General features: G+C 46.9%; 1 protein-coding gene across 2 annotated transcripts in view; it reads left to right on the top strand.

The window, feature by feature from the left end:
• The window catches only part of dag1 (dystroglycan 1), a 101,760-nt gene that overhangs the window by 69,202 nt on the left and 11,972 nt on the right, over positions 1 to 20,586 (top strand). For both annotated transcript variants that reach the window (XM_072472080.1, XM_072472081.1), the window contains exon 2: positions 1,876 to 2,281. In XM_072472080.1, the coding sequence (XP_072328181.1) occupies positions 2,021 to 2,281 (261 nt within the window). In that variant the 5' untranslated portion in view covers positions 1,876 to 2,020. The remainder of the gene's footprint in view (positions 1 to 1,875; positions 2,282 to 20,586) is intronic.

Genomic DNA, 20,586 nt, shown 5'->3' with positions numbered 1-20,586 from the left:
GCGGAGAAACTACGTCATCTTCTTCACAGCCTTCAACACGTCATTGATGACGATGAACATCTTGCCAAGGTCATCCCCACACCCCCACTACTTGCCTTCAAACAACCGCTCAACCTCAAACGAACCATTGTTTGCAGCAAACTACCCAGTCTTCAGAACAGCGGCCACGACACCACACAACCCTGTCATGATAATCTCTGCAAGACGTGCCAGATCATCGACATGGATACCACTATTACACGTGAGAACACCACCCACCAGGTACGCGGTACATACTCGTGCGACTCGGCCAACGTTGTCTACCTCATACGCTGCAGGAAAGGATGTCCCGAAGCGTGGTACATTGGCGAGACCATGCAGACGCTGCGACAACGAATGAACGGACATCGCGCAACAATCACCAGGCAGGAATGTTCCCTTCCAGTCGGAACACTTCAGCAGTCAAGGGCATTCAGCCTCTGATCTCCGGGTAAGCGTTCTCCAAGGCGGCCTTCAGGACCCGCGACAACGCAGAATCGCCGAGCAGAAACTTATAGCCAAGTTCCGCACACATGAGTGCGGCCTCAACCGGGACCTGGGATTCGTGTCACATTACATTCATCCCCCACCATCTGGCCTGCGAAATCCTACCAACTGTCCTGGCTTGAGACAATTCACACCTCTTTAACGCAGCGCTCCGAAAGCTAGTGACATCGAAACAAACCTGTTGGACTTTAACCTGGTGTTGTAAGACTTCTTCGTACTATGCTTTTAACAGTTGAACAATTCTGGGGAATTACATGGCCAGTGCAGTCTTGAACTGCTTTAATACTGCTGGTTCTCGACGATCTGGTCCTGCTGCCAGCCAGTCCCAATTCCCAGGCCGTCCCCCTCCCAAATAAGTGGGATTTACTGAGGCCAGCCGACAGTTAGAAAGATGTTACTGTTTTTTTAGTCGGCCCTTCCTAACCGTTGGCATTCCTTCACTTGAGGGCTAGCCCAGCCACATTGTACTTTGCCTCACTGTTGGCGATCTCTCCTCGTTGGTGCATTCCGTGAGTCCATACCACAGCCAATCACATGTACGTTCTATTGAAATGAAAATGAAATGAAAATCGCTTATTGTCACGAGTAGGCTTCAAATGAAGTTAGTGAAAAGCCCCTAGTCGCCACATTCCGGCACCTGTTCGGGGAGGCTGGTACGGGAATTGAACCGTGCTGCTGGCCTGCCTTGGTCTGCTTTCAAAGCCAGTGATTTAGCCCTGTGCTAAACAGCCCCTTCTATCCAGCCTGTTCTATTCACATGTACATGCCTATTGGGCACACTTGCAGTCCCGCCAAGGTCAAAGATTTGCCAGGGTTTGGGCTCTGGGCTGGGCTGCTCCATTCCGATGTGAAAGGTGGTCTCCCTTGAGCTGACATGTGGCGACTGTGAGCAGTTGAAGCAGTTCAGACACTCCCAATAGTGTTTTTTCAAAAAAATACGCAATGAATAAATTTACCCCCAGCCACTGGTTCTCATTGTAAAACACCGGCTGTCCTATTTCAGAATACAGGAGGAGGCCATTCAGTCTCTGGGGACCTTCCCAGCATTCACTTTGATCATGGCTGATTTGTATCTACCCATCTTGGCCCCATTACCCTGAGTTCTCTTTGACTAACAAATATCTGCCATTCCCAGTTTTGAGGTTTTCAGTTGATCCCCCAGCCTCAGCAGCTCCTTTTGTGGGAAGCAGACCCAGATTCCCTCCACCCTTTCTGTGAGGAAATGCTTTCTGACATTACCCTTGAACAGGCTCATTTTAAGATTAAGCTCCCTTGTGCTGGACTGCTCCACCAGAGGAATTAGTTTCTTGCTAAAAATAATAATATTTATTCTTTGTCCTTTATTTGCAGGTTGTCAGATGCCAACCACCGAGAATAAGTGATAGGACTGCACCTGGCGTGACAAGAGCATCTCTTTCTGCGGCTGCTACTATCTGATCACCCCTGGTCCTGCATTTCTATTTTTTTTTTAATTGTCTCTTCTGCTTTGGGAAGAATGTTTCTACTGCACGGATTGGGGAGGACTCTGTTGATACTCGAGCTTCTGGAGACCACAGCACTGGCGCACTGGCAGAGTGAGCCAGTGCAGATCATCAAAGACTTGGACAGCCAGATCGAGGCTTCCATGCATTCGGTGCTGCTGGAACAGGAGCCGCCCGCTGTGTCCTTCAGTATCCCGGATGGCTCTGCTTACATTAGTCGGGCCTTTACAATGAGAATCCCAACTGAGGTGCTGCCTGTCCACGCAATGCTTAAGGTAATTGTCTCTTACTCCACTTACTCCTCATTGTAACTCCATATGAGCGACTGCACACTGAGTATGTTCTGTGTAGCAGAAGGCTTGTTCACTTTCACACTCTTCCTCTTTCACATCTACTTGCTAATGGGAGTGAGGGAGGGAGACGGAAACATGTTATTTTACACTCCTGGTTTTGGGCAACCACTTGCACAAGGCTTTTACCATAGCATGGTCCTGTTGGCTTCCCCTAATGGCCCCTATTGACGTTCATCCCATCTCATATTTACACCTGCACGTTGAAAGAAAAATTTGACCGGCTCAGTACACTAGAAGCACTGAGCCAGACTGTCCAGGAGGGCTCCAGATTCAGGCCCTTGTACCGAGCCAGGCTGAAACGAATGGTTTCATCCTCAATCCCTGCACCTGAGCCAGCCGAGTTCAATCCCCGCTCTGTGCTGCGCTAACTAATCCTTCTCCTAGACATGGTGTAGGTTTGCGTTGAAATGTTGTGAGGCTTTGGTTGTGAATTGATGATTCAAGTGTCTGCCTGTAGATCCGGATGATTTGCAGTCTTAAGATCTGGATTACATTCCGAGCAGCCCCAGCTGAAGGCTTGTACACACTGCCTTATTCAGTGACCTACAGCTGTTCAGCCAGAATGTAAAGCTTTAACTTTCTGCAGATGTTGCAGGATTTTTATAACTCTACAAACTTGCTTTCATAAATTCTCACATTTTGCATTTCTAAACAATTCCAAGAGGGACTAATGTATCAGGGCAGCTTATCTCTGGAATCTGGGGAATTTGTGGCCTGTTCCGACTGCATGTTGTGAATGAGCTTTTTATTTTTAAATTTGCTTTTCCTCCTGCCCTCCTCCTTGTGCTTGGGTCAGTTCCGAGGGGCATGACCCAACCCACACTACCCCGCACAAATGACTGGTCCTCCTCAGGATCTTATGTTGAGTGTGAGCACGAGAGCCAAAGCTGAAGGTGTGTTCACTTCAGAAAGTAATTCTCCAGATCTGGACAATGCTGAAAATCCTCAGTGTTTATTGCCCATTTCTGGTTTCCCTTGCGAAGGTGATAGTGAGCTGCCTTAAGCTGCTGTAGACTGTTTCAACAAAGTTGCTGCAGGAAGTTCCATGAATTTCACCCAACAATGCCGTATATCCACATCGGTATTGGACATGCCTTGGCGGTGTCGGTATTGGACATGCCTTGGCGGTGTCGGTATTGGATATGCCTTGGAGGTGCCACTCCCATGCATCTTCTGCCGTTACTCAAGATTTGGGTTTATTGTCACGTGTACCAAGGTACAGTGAAAAGTATTGTTCTGTGTAAAGTCCAGACCGATCGTTCCATACATGAAAACGTAGGACATACGATAGATACACAGCGAGTAGCTACTGGTCAGCAATTGGGAGCAGAAACAAAACAAAACCTCCCCAAAAAATTTTGTCACTCCCCCCTTAACTGTGCAACTAGTCCAGGTAAGAAGCAGAATTGATGGGGCTTTCTTGGTCTGAATTTTACACACACAAGCTGAACTGAAAACTGCTCCCTCTGGTGGTAGAGATCGAATCTTACACTTCTTATCCACACTAGGATTCCAAGTTTGTTCCCCAAACTCCAGGATGCTTGTTCCTCAAACTCCAGGACACGTTGGCCACGGAAGGAGGAGTGTTCACGTTGCACTTCTACTGGCTGATGATTCGCCTGCTAATCCTTCCAGCATTTCATCGCTATTCACTGAAGTGAAAAAGTGTGTGCGAAGAAAGGAAACTAACATAACCATATCCTCTTGTAGACGCCAACTTGTATACAACCTTTATCGTAGTAAAACAGTCAAGGTACTTTACAAGAATGCTCTGAACAAATTTGGTCTCGAGACACACAGATAGTGGGACAGGTGGCCAAAAGCTTGTTCAAGAGACCTGTTTTAAGGAGCATTTTCGAAAGGAGAAAAAGAGGTTTGAGGAGGGCATTCCAGAGATTAGGACCTTGGCAACTAGAGGTGCAGCCATCAGTGGTGGAGTGATTCAAACTGGGGGGGGGGGGGGGGGGGCTTGAGAACTCCTGTGGAAATGGGTGGCCTCAGTAATGGTGCGGATATGTGATTGGAAGCTCATCTTGGTCAGATATGTCACTGGTGTTAATAAACAGACTGGTTCAGCCCAAGGGTTTTCACGAAAGATGTGGCGTCAAATATCTAAGGAACTAATTTATGTCACAGTTCGAAGATGATGCCTTAGATCTTCCAAATGTTTAGTTGGAGGAAATATCTACTCATCCAGTTCTGGATGCTGGGCAGATGGTCTGACAATTCCCAGATAGTGGGTGGGTCAAGGGAGGGAGCAGTGGTGGTGGCACAACAGGCTGCCATCAGCAAACCTGTGGAAAAATAGTGGGCAGATAGTGAGAACATTTGTCATGGTAGCATACGATGTCATTTTGTGGCTTTGAGAGATGTTTTGGTACTGTGACAGGGGAAGAATCCCGATCAGAGGGATTCCAGCATGGAGTTCTGGAAAAGATGGGCAGTAGTTTGGGAGAACCCAACATGTTCAAGATCTTTGGAGGGGGAGGTTGGAGTCTGGGTGCCAATTTGCAAGGACAGAAAGGTTGGTTCTTCGATTATTGGATTGATGACAACAGGACCGTACACGAGGCGAGTGAACAGACCGGTATTGTGGGAGCTAACAAAGGAAGGTGGGTGGTCAGCTGTTCAGCCGGAACTGGCTGGAGGGAGCAGGAGATGGAATCTCTTGGACAAAGGCATGAGAAGAAATGCAAGTTTGGGGCTAGGACATGGGAGAACCTGAGAGAGAGTTTGGTCCATTGTGAAGGAAGGGGAAGGTGCAGATGGTCTAGATCTTTGTGGCAAAGCTCCCTTCCTCGACTACATTGGTTGGAGGCCTGGGCAGAATAACTTGCTTTGTTCCCTACAATCTGAGATCGGGGCCTTTTGCTTTCTAACTCATGATTGCAGAGCTCAGTCCATTTAATTGTGGTAAAAGTTGCATTGTCGCTGTGTTCGAAAATACCACTCACTAAATTTATACAGAGCTGAGCAATTAATCAAATCTGCGGAAAATTAAGCATCTTGGAAAACATGGGAAGATCAGATGAATAGTAACCAGTGTAAACCAGCTTCAGTCGTGCAGCACAGAGCCAAGAGTCTGATTCCCAATGTTGAGCACGCAAGATGGAATCTATCTTGGAAGGAGTCTGAGGTGTTCGTTTAATTCTTTCACTGGGTGTGGGCCTCGCCGACTAGATGTTGCCCATCCCTTATTGCCTTTGAGAAGGTTGTGGTGAGCTGCTGCCTTGAACTGCTGCAACCATCTGATCTAGGTACACCCACCGTGCTGTTAGAGAGGAAGTTCCAGGACTTTGTCTCAGCGACAGTGGATGAATGGCAAGATATTTCCAAGTCAGGATGGGAGTGGCTTGGGAGTCCTCTCGTTGAATGGTGGAGCAGACTCGATGGGTCAAATGGTCTACGTCTGCTCCTACGTCTTATGAAGGGGAACTTGCAGGTGGTGGTGTTCGCATGCACCTGCTGCCCTTTTCCTTCTAGGTGGTAGAGGTCACAGGTTCAGAAGATACTGTCAAAGGAGCCTTAGTGAGTTGCGACCTTGCATCTTCTCGATGTACACACTGCTGATGCTGTGCGTCAGTGGTGGCGGAAGTGAATGTTTAAGTTGGTGGGTGGGGTGCCAATGAAGTGGGGCTGCTTTATCCTGAATGGTGTCAAGTGAGTGTTGTTGGAGCTGCACTCATCAAGGCAAGTGGAGAGTATTCCATCACATTCCTGGCTTGTGCCAGGTTAGTGGACAGGCTTTGGGGCGTCGGGAGGTGAGTTACTCACTGCAAGATTCCTAGCCTCTGACCTACTCCTATAGCCACAATATTTATATGTTCAGTTTCCCGTCGATCAGACCCCCCCCCAGAATGTTGTTAGTAGGGGGTTCAGTAATGTAATTGAATGTCATGGGGGAGATGGTTAGATTCTCTCCTGTTGGAGATGATCATTACTCGGCACTTGTGTGGCGTAATTATTACTTGTCACTTATCAGTCCAAATCTGATTTTTTTTTTCCAGGTCTTGCTGCATATGGACACTGACTGTTTCAGTATCTGAGGAGTTCCAACTGCTCTAATGGAGGTGTATAAAAGATTAACCCAGGGCGGCACGGTGACGCAGTGGTTAGCACTGCTGTCTACAATGCTCAGGACCCGGGTTCGATCTGTCTGTGTGGAGTTTGCACATTCTCCCCGTGTCTGCGTGGGTTTCACCCCCCAATACCAAATGATGTGCAGGTTGGGTGGATTGGACACACTAAATTATCCTTTTATTGGAAAAAAGTAATTGGGTATTCTAAATTTAAAAAAAAAAAAGGTTAACCCAGAATATCTGGCGGCACTGCTGCCTCACAGCAGGGATCTGTGTTCAATTCCGACCTCGGGTGACTGTGTGGAGTTTGTATGTTCTCCCCATGTCTGCGTGGCTTTCCTTTGGGTGCTCCTGTTTCCTCCCGCAATTCAAAGATGTACCAGTTAGGTGGATTACCCATGCTAAATTGCCCTTTAGTGTCCAAAGGTTAGGTGGGGTTATGGGGATGGGGTGCGTGAGTGGACCTGGGTAGGGTGCTCTTTCAGAGGGTCGGCACAGACATGATGGGCCGAATGACCTCCTTCTATACTGTGGGAATTCTATGATTCAAATTGAACTAAAATCACATAAGCCAATTGGTCCATCGTACCTATGCCTGCTCTTCTGTTACACTATCCCATTCACTCCATACCATCTACTCTTGACCCATTGCCCTGTTAATTTGCGATAATTCCACTGGTACTCTGGTTCAAACTAGTAACTGATATCAGGCAATTCTTTTTCGTGTGAAGAATAAGCCTACAAATAGACTGGTGGAGGCTAGGCCAGAGACCATAGAAGCTGCAATGGTGGAGGTTGGGAGGATTCTGGGATCCTTCTGGATAGATGAATGAAGGGGGACCAAATGGTGTGTTCCTTATCTATAATTCTTGAGGACACTGTCCTCCGCCATATTGGGGGTGTGCCGAGGTCAGCTCATACTCGAGATGAACAAAGGCCATTAAAGCTTGTTCAAAACTCACCCTTGTTTTCAAATCCCTCCATGACCATACACTCCTCCCTATCTTTGTAACCCCCTGGAAACCCTTGAGGCCCCTTCGACAGGGTCTTCCAAACCCATGACTTCCATCAGCTGGAAGGACAAGGGTAGCAGATACCTGGGAACCTCGTCACCTGCAAGTTCCCCTCCAAGCCACGCACCATATTGTCGTTCCTTCACTGTCACTGGGTCAAAATCAGGAACTTCCTCCCTAATAGCACTGAGTGTACCTACATCACGGGGACTGGAGCGGTTGCAAGAAAGCTGCCTGCCACCATCTTTTTCCCCCCCCAATGCCTGTCACCATCTTAAGGGCACTTGGGATGGGCAATAAAAATGCTGACCTCGATCGCGAAGCCCACATCCCATGAAATAATTTTTAAAATTGCTTTCTCTGCACCCCTCCAGTTCTTATTTCATGTACATCATCCTCTTCACCCCACCATTGGTGGCTGTGCCCTCAGCTGGCATCACCCTGGACTTTGCTCCGTCAGTCTTTCTGCCTCGCCTCCTGTCTCCTTTTTAAGATGCTCCTTAAAATTTACTTCTGAAGCTTTTAGTTACCTGGTCTAATATCACCAGAGGCAATTGTCCTGTGCACCTGTGAAATGTCTTAATTTTACCACATGAGGATGCAGCAAGGCCAACAGCACGGGTTCAATTTCCACACCGGCTAATCAGGGGGTTCAGGGTTCACGCCCCACTCATGAAGGCCCCGCCTTCTCAACCTTGCTCCTCGCCTGAGGTGTGGTGATCCTCAGATTCAATCCCTACCAGTCAGCTTTTCCCCTTAAAAGGGGAAAGCAGCCTATGGTCAGCTGGGTCTATGGCGACTTTACTTTTGTTTGAAGGCACTGAGCAGCTGGCAGCCTTGGGAACTGTGATTTGGTGATGGGGCATCAAGTTCCCATCATAAATCTGGCAAAGATAGCAACCTAATCAGCAAGTTCGCAAATGAACATGTATCAGGGAGTATATGGACATTATTGTTGATCCTTTTAGGAATCTTTATTTTAAATGCAGAACCGGAACCTGGGCTCTGTTCAGCCTCACAGATTTGAGTTTATTTTGTTTAGAAGTTCTTGACTTGTTCAGACTCTCCCCCACCATGTCCACAGGCCGGATACAGCTCTGGTTTTATGGATCAGTGCAGAGTAATTAAATTAGATCAGAAGTGTAATAAAAGCAGCTAGAGGGCAGAGTCCCCTTGATTGAATGCAGCAACTTGGTGAGTGTTGAGGTTGCACTTATCTGGTGTCAAAGGACACTTTGGGTTTTATTTCTCCTTTTGTACTCTTGACTTGTCGACCTATGAGAGGGTCCATGGGCTGGCCACTCCACAGCATGCTATCCCAATGGGCAGTCATGAGCCCTGCTTACAAATGATGGGCTGAGTGGTAGCACACTCTCGCCTTTTAATCAGGAGATTGAGGGTTCACGCCCCACTCCAGCGACCTGAGCACAAAGTGTGGGCTGTCACTCCAGTGCAGCACTGAGGGAGTGCTTTACTGCCAGAGTGGCACAGTGCTTAGCACTGCTCCTTCACGGTGTCCGAGACCTGGGTTCAATTCCGACCTGGGGTGACTGCCTGTATAGAGTCTGCATATTCTCCTTGTGTCTGCGTGGGTTTCCTCCGGGTGCTGCAGTTTCCCCTCATAGTCCAAAGATGTGCAGGTTAGATGGATTGGCCATGCTAAATTGCCCCATTGTGTCCAAAGGTGGTTGGCGTTCTGGGGATGGGGCAGGGGAGTGGGCCTAGGCACAGTGTTCTTTCAGAGGGCCGGTGCAGACTTGATGGGCTGAATGGGCTTGTTCTGCACTGTAGGGATTCTAAGTGCTGTTTTTCTGATGAGGCGCAGGGGAGTTCTTTCTCCCTAGTGTCCTGGCCTATATCCATCCTTTAACCAACATCACAAACCGATAGTCTTCTCATTATCACGTTGCTGTTTGCAGGACTTTGTGCACAGAATTGCTGCTGCTTTCCATACATTAGAATAACCACTACATTTCAAAAGAACTGTAATAGTCGTGCCGGAATAGTGCTTTCCAACAAGGGAAGGATTGAGATAGAGTTCAGGTGGGAAATTCAGCCCCTCGAGCCTGCTCCACTGTTCAATGGGATCATGGCTGATCTCATCTCTGCCTCAGTTCCACTTTTCTGCCTGTTCTCCAGAACCCTTCAATCCATTACTAATTTAAAAATCTGCCCATCTCAAATTGTCCTGGCATCCACAGATTCACAACCCTTTGAGAGAAGTCATTTCTCCTAATCTCTGTTTTAAATCTGTTAACCCTTATCCTAAAACTATGGCCACCTGTTCTAGATTTCCGCACGAGAAGAAGCATCCGCTTTACGTCTACGTTGCTAATCCCTTCAATTAGATCTCCCCTCATTTTCCGAAACTCAAGAGAATATAGATCTCTTTTCAGAAGACAAACTCCTTATCTCTGCAATCAATCTAGTGATCCTCCTGTGACAGCCTCTAATGCAACCACGTCCCTCCAAGTCAGGGAACCAAAACTGTACACAGTACTCCAGGTGTGGTCAGGGGGAGGTGGAGGCAGGCAGCAGTTGGTGAAAGAACCCTTAGTGTCAAGAGGGTCTGAGGCTGGCGATGCAGTGGTTAGCACTGCTGCCTCCAAAGGCTGAGGACCCGGGTTTGATTCCCGGCCCTGGGTCACTGTCTGTGTGGAGTTTGCACATTCTCCCTGTGTCTGCGTGGGTCTCGCCCCCACAACCCAAAGATGTGCAAGGTAGGTGGATTGACCACGCTAAATTGACCCTTAATTGGAAAAAAGATTTGAGTACTCTAAATTTATATTTTTTTAAAAGGGTCTGAAGCTCCAGCAGCATGCCCCTGCTTGCCACTCTGCCCACCTGTTGTATTCTCGGAAGAGTGCCCCTTTGTGCCAGGTAACAGACCTGTGTGACTGCACAAATAATTAACTGTGAGGAGGTGGAAGATTAGATTCGACACTCAGCTCAACATTATTGGGATAAAGTCCATGCAGATTAGTAGCATGAGATGACACCTCCATGGGTGTAAAGTGGGGAGTGGGCGATGGGGGTGGAGTGGTGTGACAGTTTCTACTGAGTGAGAGGAGCACAGCGTGGCTGGGATGTAACTGATATGTGCAGCACATGTTTGGTAATGGAGCAGGAATTCTCCCCCCCCCCCCCCCCCCCCGTCCCATTGGACAAAGTTGGTGCATGTTCTCTTTACTCGAAGGGTGGGACTCTCAACTCCATTTCAGATGCTGCTGATGAGCAACAACACTGCTATAATGCTGTGATGTGGAGATGCTGGCGTTGGACTGGGGTGAGCTGTGCTGTGGAAGCGAGTGATTCAAAACAAACCTGTTGGACTTTAACCTGGTGTTGTAAGACTTCTTGCTGCTATAATGGATGAGCGGTTATATCTTTCTCTTTTTGAAGCCTATGCTGCTCTGATCTTTTTGATTGCAACCTGCCGGTACCCCCCCCCCGGCCACCTCGGCCTTCGTCATAGTTGCTCTGTAGAATTTGACATCCATCTGCCCCCTCCCACTCCCCATCACCTGAATCCCGAGGTGACATTTTTTTTAAAAAAAGATTGCGCTGCGAACAAAATGCAGACCCAAAATACTTTTGGAAACTTGTGCAACAAAAGGCAAAGTGGTTTTGTTGTTCTTCACAAAGAGCCTTTATGCTGCAGCTGTGCACATATGGGCGACTCAGACTCTGCACTTGTTCTCAAGTAGCCAACACTACTTAACACTTAAAAACCACACTCTCGTATTCTGATGTAAATTCAATTTTCCACGTACACCAGTTTTTATATAGAATTGTATAAATTATAGTCAAAAACATGTTGCTTGGCTTGTGAACTTTTCCAAACATCCTATTTTTAAAAAAAAACGATTCCACATATAAAAAAAAAGTTCCACATTTAGATACACTTTAGACACACATCTTCAACCGATATACTTACTGCTACTCCAAACCTTTCATATTCTCATGTTTCATTTGTTGTTTTTAAATTTCCATCCCCCTGTTGACCTACACTGCCAGCAGATTTTAAGCACCTTGGGACTTTTAAAACTACATGAAAGGTGCTATATATGTACACACAAGTTGCTGCTTAACTCGCTCACTGGTTTCTGGTTTCCACAGGAACTGGCAGCACTAAGCACCTTGCCTCAAGCGACTGTTTCTTTTCAAGTGAGTATTGGTGTTGCATCCCACAATGTGAGGAACCACAGCCTGTACACATTCTCTTTCTCTCTCCTTCTTGCTCTCTATTCGTTTCCCCCCCCTCCCTCCTGCTCCCCATACTTTTGCTCATTCTCTCTCACCCCCCCCCCCCTTTTTGTCTCTTCCCCCTCGCCTGCCCTCTCACTCTTTCTATCCCTCCACCCCCCAACCTTTATCACTTCCCCATACTACAATCTGGACCAGGAAGCACAGGATAGTAATTGAGAGGAAACAATGGCTGAGTTTGCTCTCCGTAGCCTATGCTGACCCTAACTGAGCCAGTCCTGCTGCTACACTGGCTGTGATTGGCTCACCCAAAGTCATTCGTAACGCATCTTTCACGATGTCAGGTCACCGCAACAGGTGTTAGCAGAGAGATGATGCATCCATCCAAATTGGGGGTGTTGGTGCGGGAGTTTTGTATTTAATCTTTCTCTCCCCACTGTGCCGCAGGGCCAAGTTGATCATAGAATCATAGAACCCCCTTCAGTGATTGAGAAGGCCATTCAGCCCATCGAGTCTGCACCTAGACTCTGAACGTGCACCCCACTCCGACCCAATCTTCCACCCTATCCCTGTAACCCCACCTACGGGCAATTTAGCATAGCCAAACCACCTAACCTGCACATCTTTAGACTGGGGGAGGAAACCGGAGCACCAGGAGGAAACCCACGCAGATCAGGAAACTCCGTTCCTGGTGATGCTCGTGAACTACACCCCGAGAGTACAATTCCCAATTCAGTTGCTGCTAATGATGAGGAGAAGGGGCATTGCTAAAATGGATGGAGCTCTATATCATCTTGCGCCTGTTTTGATTACAATGTGGTTACAGCGTAACTCCCTAACTATGTACGTTGAATTATGGTCACTCTTCTAGGAAACATTCCAACCAACTTTTGTACAGCATGCCCTAGCAGTCATGTAATAGCCACATGATCAATTTCAGTAATGTTGGTTCAAGGATAAATATTGGTCAAGACACTACGAACCCCAGCGTCTCTTAAACCATATAGTGCCTTGGGATCTTTAATATCCAGCCAAACGGGGCATTGTTTAATGTCTCGTCCGTAGGACAGTGGACTCTCGGTAATGCTTTGAAATGTTAGCTTAGATTAAATCCTCCAGTCTGGAGTACGGCTTAGACCTACACCAACCTCCTGGTCCATGTGAGCCGTGACTGACGCTCAGTGTAAACTGTGTATTGAAGATGACACCATCCTGCTTTCTTTAGCAAACTACCACATGGGCAACTATATTTAACCACAGCGCTATCTTTGTGCTCGTGTTGAATGAGACTTGCCTATTGGATTTTGCTGTACTGCTGATCAGTAAATGTTTGGCTGCAACTCCCAGTGAGGACCTAACTTTGAACTTCCTCCTCATAAGGTCTGCCACTTGGAGCACTGCTGCCAGTTACTGTATTTGGAAACGGGTGGTATTTGGCATGCTGCACAGCATGAAGTGAGCTCTTTCATGAGAATAGGCCGCCCTCTGTCTCATTGGGATTGAGTTCCCCTCCTGATTTGCACTTTGTGAAGGTTTCAAGTGTTGAACCCAGTGAGTTCCTGCCGATACAATCTATAGATTTGTGTCCAGGTGACTAAAATGTGGGATTGAAGAGCTGCCATTGCACCCACCACATCCCAGTAGGAATTTTATCAGAGGATGAGCGAAAATGTGGTGGTTCTCTGATAAGGAGGCATTCCTAATGGTGAGTCCACAATTTATGATGTAGGGACACTCAATAAGAGCAGGGGAGGGGATGAAGAGGAATACTGTGTAGATATGATGCAAATCCTAATGGATTTAAAAACCAAAGAACTTGCACCCCAATTATAATCCATTCCTGCTATGGCCATTTACAACTAGTAAAGTCGCCATAGTCCCCGAGGACCATAGGCTGCTCTCCCCCTTTGAGAGAGCTGACTGGTGGTGATTTAACCTGAAGGTCACAACACCTCAGTCAAGGGGCAAGGTTGAGAAGGAGGGGCCTTCATGAATAACCTCCGCTGGTACAGGAATTGAATCCGTGCTACTGGCCTTGCTGTGCATCATGAACCAGCTGCCCAACCAACTGAGCTAAACCGACCATAACCCACTCATGGATGGTTTCAGGTAGACACTTGCCTCGTGGCTCCAGTATATCTGCTGTACTTGCCAAATGTTAGTGAAGAGCTTACTTACACCGATGCCTACAAAATGTTTGTGCTAAGTCCACTGGAACTGTAGGCCGCACACATTCTACCGTTCCAAGTTTGGATTGTGGTTGCAGTGGGTATTTTGAGGTTGAATGAAATGAAAACACTTGATAGTCCCAGAGGACCAAAGGCTGCTCTCTCCTTTGAGGGAGAGAGAGAGAGCTGGCTGGTGGTGATTTACATTGAGAGTTATGGTTGGCGTCACTCTGCATCACAAACCAGCCATCCAGCCAACTGAGCTAACCGACCTCCCTGAGGTTGAGTAACACTGGGTTGAAGTAACCAAAGCGACTGGAAAATCCAAATTTAAGGGGGGGCCAATGCAAGTTGAAGAATATTGGCAAATTGAACGGACTGCTGGTTGACTGCTAAGTGCTGTACACAGCGGTCAAAATGACGGTCCTTTTGAGGTTTCTGTTTCTGTTCCAGTGCCTTCCCATTGTGATCCCCAAGGCTTTTTTCAAACGGGTAAGCAGGAGCATCATGAGATTTGTGTGGGCGAATAAGACCCCGAGGGTGAAAAGAGTGTTTCTGGAGCGTAGCAGGGACGGGGGGGGGGGCTGGTGCTGCCGAATTTGTGGCTATTATTGGGCAGCCAATGTGGTGATGATCAGTAAGTGGATAATGGAGGGAGAGGGGGGCGGTGTGGAAGAGGCTAGAGATGGCATCTTGTGTGGGCATCTGAGGGTGCTGGTGACGGCACCCCTACCGCTCTCGCCGACAAGGTACAACACTAGTCCGGTGGTGGCGGCGACGCTGAAAATCTGGGGGCAGTGGAGGCGACACGGGCGAGGTGGGAGCCTCAGTTTGGTCCCCGATTCGGGAGAACCATCGGTTCGTCCCGGGAAGGATGGATGGGGGGTTTCTGAGCTGGCATCGGGCAGAGATTAGAAGAATGGGGGACCTGTTCATCGATGGGACGTTTGCGAGCCTAGGGGCGCTGGAGGACAAGTTTGGGCTACCCCCGGGAAACGCTTTCAGGTACATGCAAGTGAGGGCGTTTGTGAGGCGGCAGGTGAGGGAATTCCCGCTGCTTCCGAGACGTGGGATTCAGGACAGGGTGATTTCGGGTGTATGGGTTGGAGAAGGCAAGGTTTCGGCGATTTACCAGGAGCTGCAGGAAGAGGAGGAGGCCTCGGTGGAGGAGTTAAAGGGCAAGTGGGAGGAGGAGCTTGGGGAGGAGATAGATGAGGGTCTGTGGGCTGATGCCCTGAGTAGGGTTAATTCTTCCTCCTCTAGCGCCAGGCTCAGCCTAATACAGTTTAAAGTTACTCACAGAGCGCATATGACAGGGGTGAGGTTGAGCAGGTTCTTTGGGGTGGAGGACAGATGTGGGAGGTCCTCGGGGAGCCCAGCAAATCACGTCTATATGTTCTGGTCGTGCCCGGCGCTGGATGGGTTTTGGAGGGGTTTTGCGAGGACTATGTCCAAGGTGGTGAACTGGGGATTAGCATTATTTGGGGTATCGGACGAGCCGGGAGTGCAGGAGACGGAAGAGGCCGGTATTCTGGCCTTTGCGTCCCTGGTAGCCCGGCGGAGGATTTTGCTACTATGGAAAGATGCGAAGCCCCCTAGTGTGGAAGCTTTGATCAATGGCATGGCAGGATTCATCAAGCTGGAGAGGATAAAGTTTGCCTTGCGAGGGTCTGTGCAAGGGTTCCTCTGGCAATGGCAATCGTTTCTAGACTATCTCGCGGAGCGTTAGGAGGAGGTCAGCAGCCCGGGGGGGGGGGGGGGGGGGGGGTTCTTTTGGGGTGGTGTTTGGGTTAAGGTGGGGGGGGGGGGTTTCCCTCTTGGTGTTTTTTACTGTTATATGGGGGGTTATTGTATACGGGGGAAATCCAATGTATAATTTCTGCTTGTGTTCTTGTTTCTTCTTGTTGGGGGGGAGGTTTTGTTGAAAATTTGTTAAAATTTGAATAAATATATTGAGGGGAAAAAAAAGGTGCTGTACACAGGAGGAAAAAATAGGTGATGTTCCATAAATGGTGTTGAAAGAGCTATGGGATCTCGAGGGGTTTCCATTGTTATTGTGCTAAACCTGTCCAACTGTTGCAATAAACTGAAGAATTGAAACGTGAAACTGTCAGATTGTAGAACAGTCTGGTTGGACTATATCTTAAAATCATTGTACTTTGGTGACATATACATTCAGGCCACAAAATCACCATTGAGCGGAGTCACGGTGGCTGTTCCTTAGTGCCAGGGATTGAGGTTTGGAGTTCATAAAAACACAGGACTGAGAAGCAACCATCTCCATGTTAGAAAGTTGGCAAAGGGTCGGGAGAAGATTTAAAATTACTCTGAACCAGATTACGAGGGTTGGGATGAGGCGACGTAGGTTCAAACTGATAATTTAGGACTGACAATGCTGGATTGGAGCTCTTTCTCGGGTAGTCAAGGCAAAGTCCTTTGAAGAAACAATTTGGTGATGGGTTGGGGGCATTGAAGGGAGTTTATTGCAACAGTTGGACAGGTTTAGCACAATAACAATGGAAACCCCTCGAGATCCCATAGCTCTTTCAACACCATTTATGGAACATCACCTATTTTTTCCTCCTGTGTACAGCACCTTTTTTTTCCCTCAATATATTTATTCAAATTTTAACAAATTTTCAACAAAATTCTTGGAGGGAGAATGAACTAAGAAGGGTTAAATGGTCTTCTTTCTTGCATTTACCTTCTCTACACCTGCTAAACACGTGGTCGAGGCCAGGAGTCAGCTTGCAGACTAAAGTCAGTCCCGTGTTCTAAATCTCCCAACAGCAGTGGTTGCAACAGCCATTGTCTGTATTTCCCCTTTTTGATGGTGGCTTCAGTATGAAGTTACATTTACAACACTATGAATACAGCTAGATTGTAATTATTGGATCATCCAGCAATGAAGGAAGGACATTTAACACATCATGTGGGTGCTGGATCTTTGAAAGAGCGAGATAATTAGTACCACAATCCCTTGCTGTATCCCCATAACCCCCTTCCTTTTCAAGTAACCGTCCAATTCCCTTTTGAACGCTACTATAGATTTTTCTCCACTTCCCCTGTGGCATTGAGCCTAATAGAGGTAAACATGGCTTGTTAAAGGGTTCCGTTTCCAGACCTGAAAGGCGAAATTCATGGAAAATCAAATGTAGTTCTCGGATTCTTGAATTGTGCACAAATGCAATTGGCTGTTTTCTGACCTTTTACACAATTCTCTACTTATTTTTCAACATACAGGACCGTGGGCATTTGCACAGTGTGAGGTAAGTTGAAGTTTGTGAAAGAGCAGTTAATCTTTGTATAATATTTCCATTTCTGGAAGATTAAAGTTTTACTACAGAATTTAATAGGAAACAAAGTGGTTGCATTTATATAGAGTCTCTTGGGACCATGGGATTTCCCAAAGTGCTTTGTGCCCAGCGAAGTACCTGTGAAGTATAGTAACTATTGTAGTGGGTCTAGTGAGGTGAGGTGACTAACATTGATTCATAGTGTCCAAATGGTTAGGTAGAGTTATTGGGGGGGGGGGGAGCATTACCCTTGGTAGGGTGCATCTTTGGCCTGTTGGTACAGACCGAATGGCGACCTCCTGCGGTGTGGGGATTCTATGATTTCAGAAGAGTGTGGCTAAAAACACAAGAAAATGGAAGGTTATGTTGATGGGGTTAGACAACGAAGGGTGGGAGCGGTTCAAGAAGACCGCTCGCAACCACCTTCTTGAGGGCAGTTGGGGATGGGCAATCAATTCTGGCTTAACCAGCGACACCCACATTCTGTGAATTAATAAAACTCGAGTGGAGTATAAACACTGACACATTGAGCTGAATGGTCTGGTTCTCTGCTGTAAATACTATCCCTTCAGGCAGAGTTTTCCAGATCATGGATACCAGTGCATCACATGAATATCATACAAGCATATTTATCATATTCACATCTGTGAACAGGCAGTGCACGACAAGTGACCCAATATATCTGAAGTTGACGTGAATAAGGAATTCTGTGGGTTATAACAGGTGGAAGTGGATGTGCCAGTCCTGTAACATGAGACTGGCCGTAGCCTGCCAACTGACTCCTGGCCTCCTCCTCGGTCCGTGTAGGGCAGTCTGGCACATACTCCTTCCATTTACTCTTGATGTTTGGTAGGCGGTTGCCATTTAGACCTTTTGAAGAAGGAATGGTCAATCTCCGACTCAGATTGACTGTGCTACTGTCATTTGTTGAAAGAGTTGAAGACAATGGCTGGGGCTGGGGAGGATTCTAGCCAGTAGTCGTCCCGTTCACACAGCGTCAAGTGTAGTCACTGTTGTAGGAACGGGAACTAAGTAATGCGATCAACTTAAGATATTATTAAACATAGATGCCTAATAAATTTATAAACTGTGCCTGCTGCCATACAGGTGTTGGTCCACTTTTCATTGCTCGCAATGCAATAACTGCAGTCCATGAGGCTTCAGGGGACACACCTACCCCCACTAACTTATCAAATGAACAGTAAAATTGGGATCAAGGTTTTGAACCTTCGCACTGAGTCCTGTTCAACAATGAGGGCAACTCAAAAATAACCATGCTGTACCCTTTTGGCCGAAGTATTAAGTTGACTACACACATGGTCCACTTTGCTTTACCAGTAGCCTAACATATGTATTAAACTAATGCGTGCCTCCTTCTGCTGGTGACCTGCCAAATAAAGGTCACTCAACTTTGGAAAAGCTATCCATGCGTGCCTCCTTCTGCTGGTGACCTGCCAAATAAAGGTCACTCAACTTTGAAAAGCTATCCATTGCCTGTGAAGGACTTTGGGTTGCCCCCAGGATATGAAATTGATCAGTGGACGGGCAGGCATTTTCTCCCCCTCAAAAACAGAATCAAGTTGGGTGTCTGTTCCGCAGCATGTGCACGCTGGGCCCTGTGCACTACAGATGTCTCATACAGACATGCATTCTGACCATGTTGTGTCATCGTGAATGGCAGATGTGATCTCAGCAATATCTTCCAAGCTCAAAGCCTTCTCTGGCATTTTGCAGCATTTGAATAAAACAGGTGACATTCAATTTTAGATATTCTATTTATATATGATTCAGGACATCCAATTGCATTTTACAGTCCGTGAAATGCGTTAAGTGTAGTCACTGTTGTAGGAAACACAAGCTAATTTGTGCACAGCAAGCTTCTACAAACCGTAACGTGATAATGACCAGATAATCCAGTTTTATTGGTGTTAGTTGAGGGATAAATATCAGGCAAGACACTTGGATAACTGTCCTGCTTTTCTTCGAATAATGGCCAGGGATCCTTTACAACCCCTTTTGATTGCGGATCGGGCCTCACTTTAGCACTTCATTGTTTTGCATCGATGGATCCTAAGTGAGGTTGAAGCTGTCCAGAGGACCTTCCTCCAGAACTAGCCTTCCTCCAGAACTAGCCTTCCTCTCCTTCAAGCAGGAGAATTATAACAAGGAAGTGGGCCATTCAGCCCAGCTAGACCAAATTGGGTTTTATCCGCCACATAACTTTAGGTCCTAATCCCACATTCCTGACCTGTTCACGCACACCTTTGTTCTGTTCGCCTTGAATTAATCATCTATCCTATTAAATGCCACCATGGTCTCTGCTTTAAATCATTAAATCCGATGGTGACCCACAGCTTCATGTTCCTCTGCACGGGGGGTAGGGGAGGGGAGGGTCCCTTGCTGTGTGATATCTTATTTTCGGATTACATACCAGCTATTGCTATTTCAGTCTGTCTAAACAAGCCAACAGTGCATTTTTTGCCCATTGCGTCCCATCCTGGAAGAAGGGCACAGGACAAGAAAACCTTCCCCTTAATGGCTTTACTCCCAACTGGAGGCTATTGACTGAGTCGTTTAGAGAAGTAGCATGTCATTTTCTTCACTTTAAATGGGGCCTTTTAGAGACGAACAAATTTATTTGTCCAGCATTGACGAGGAAGATTGAAAAATAGTTAAATCCATTTTACGCAATTATTTGTATGCTACTAAATTCCATTATTACTATGTTCCATTTTAGATTATTTCTGCAATAAAGAAAAGTTGAACAACAGCATTCACCCAAGTTTATCTTTAAATTTATCTTTGTCACTCTAAGCTGAAGACTCTGTCATCATTATTATGGCATGGCCTCTTTTAGGTGATGTCAACCCAAAAACACCTTTTCTTCTCTACAATTTAAGACCATAAAATGTCAGAATGGAGAATTGAGAGTGGAAACGAGGCCAAAGGAATGCCGAGATCTGTAGGATTAAGCGCATCAGGCAGCACATTGGGAGGTGAAGAAGAGAAATATCTGGAGGGTTTAGCTGTAATATGTGTATGTTCTTTTAGCAAGCTGTCCTTTGTAATGTTGGTGCAAGTCACAAGTGTGTGTATCATTTTACTGTTAATAGATAAGTGTTTGACTCCATGTTAAAGGATTTATCCTTCGGTGTATAGGATGCAGCTATTGTGCATTTTGTTACAAAATTCATTTTCCCAACACCAGGGCCAAGCTGAAATTAACACAGTCAAGTGTTAGAAAATAATCTGGGTGAGTCTTCTCTCTCTCTCTCTCTCTCTCTCTCTCTCTCTCTCTCTCTCTCTCTCTCTCTCTCTCCTCTCTCTCTCTCTCTCTCTCTCTCTCTCTCTCCTCTCTCTCTACCCCCCCCCAAAAACGCCTGATCTGCACTGTTCCGTGTCGCCCTCCCCTACCTTAAGACACTTAACATTTGGATCCCCGACTCACTTCTTTCTTTGTATCCT

Source organism: Scyliorhinus torazame, chromosome 13 (genome assembly GCF_047496885.1).
Source record: "Scyliorhinus torazame isolate Kashiwa2021f chromosome 13, sScyTor2.1, whole genome shotgun sequence".
Classification (NCBI taxonomy): Eukaryota; Metazoa; Chordata; class Chondrichthyes; order Carcharhiniformes; family Scyliorhinidae; genus Scyliorhinus; species Scyliorhinus torazame.
Note: the sequence above shows the minus strand (reverse complement) of the source record. Positions and strands in the feature narration are given on the sequence as shown.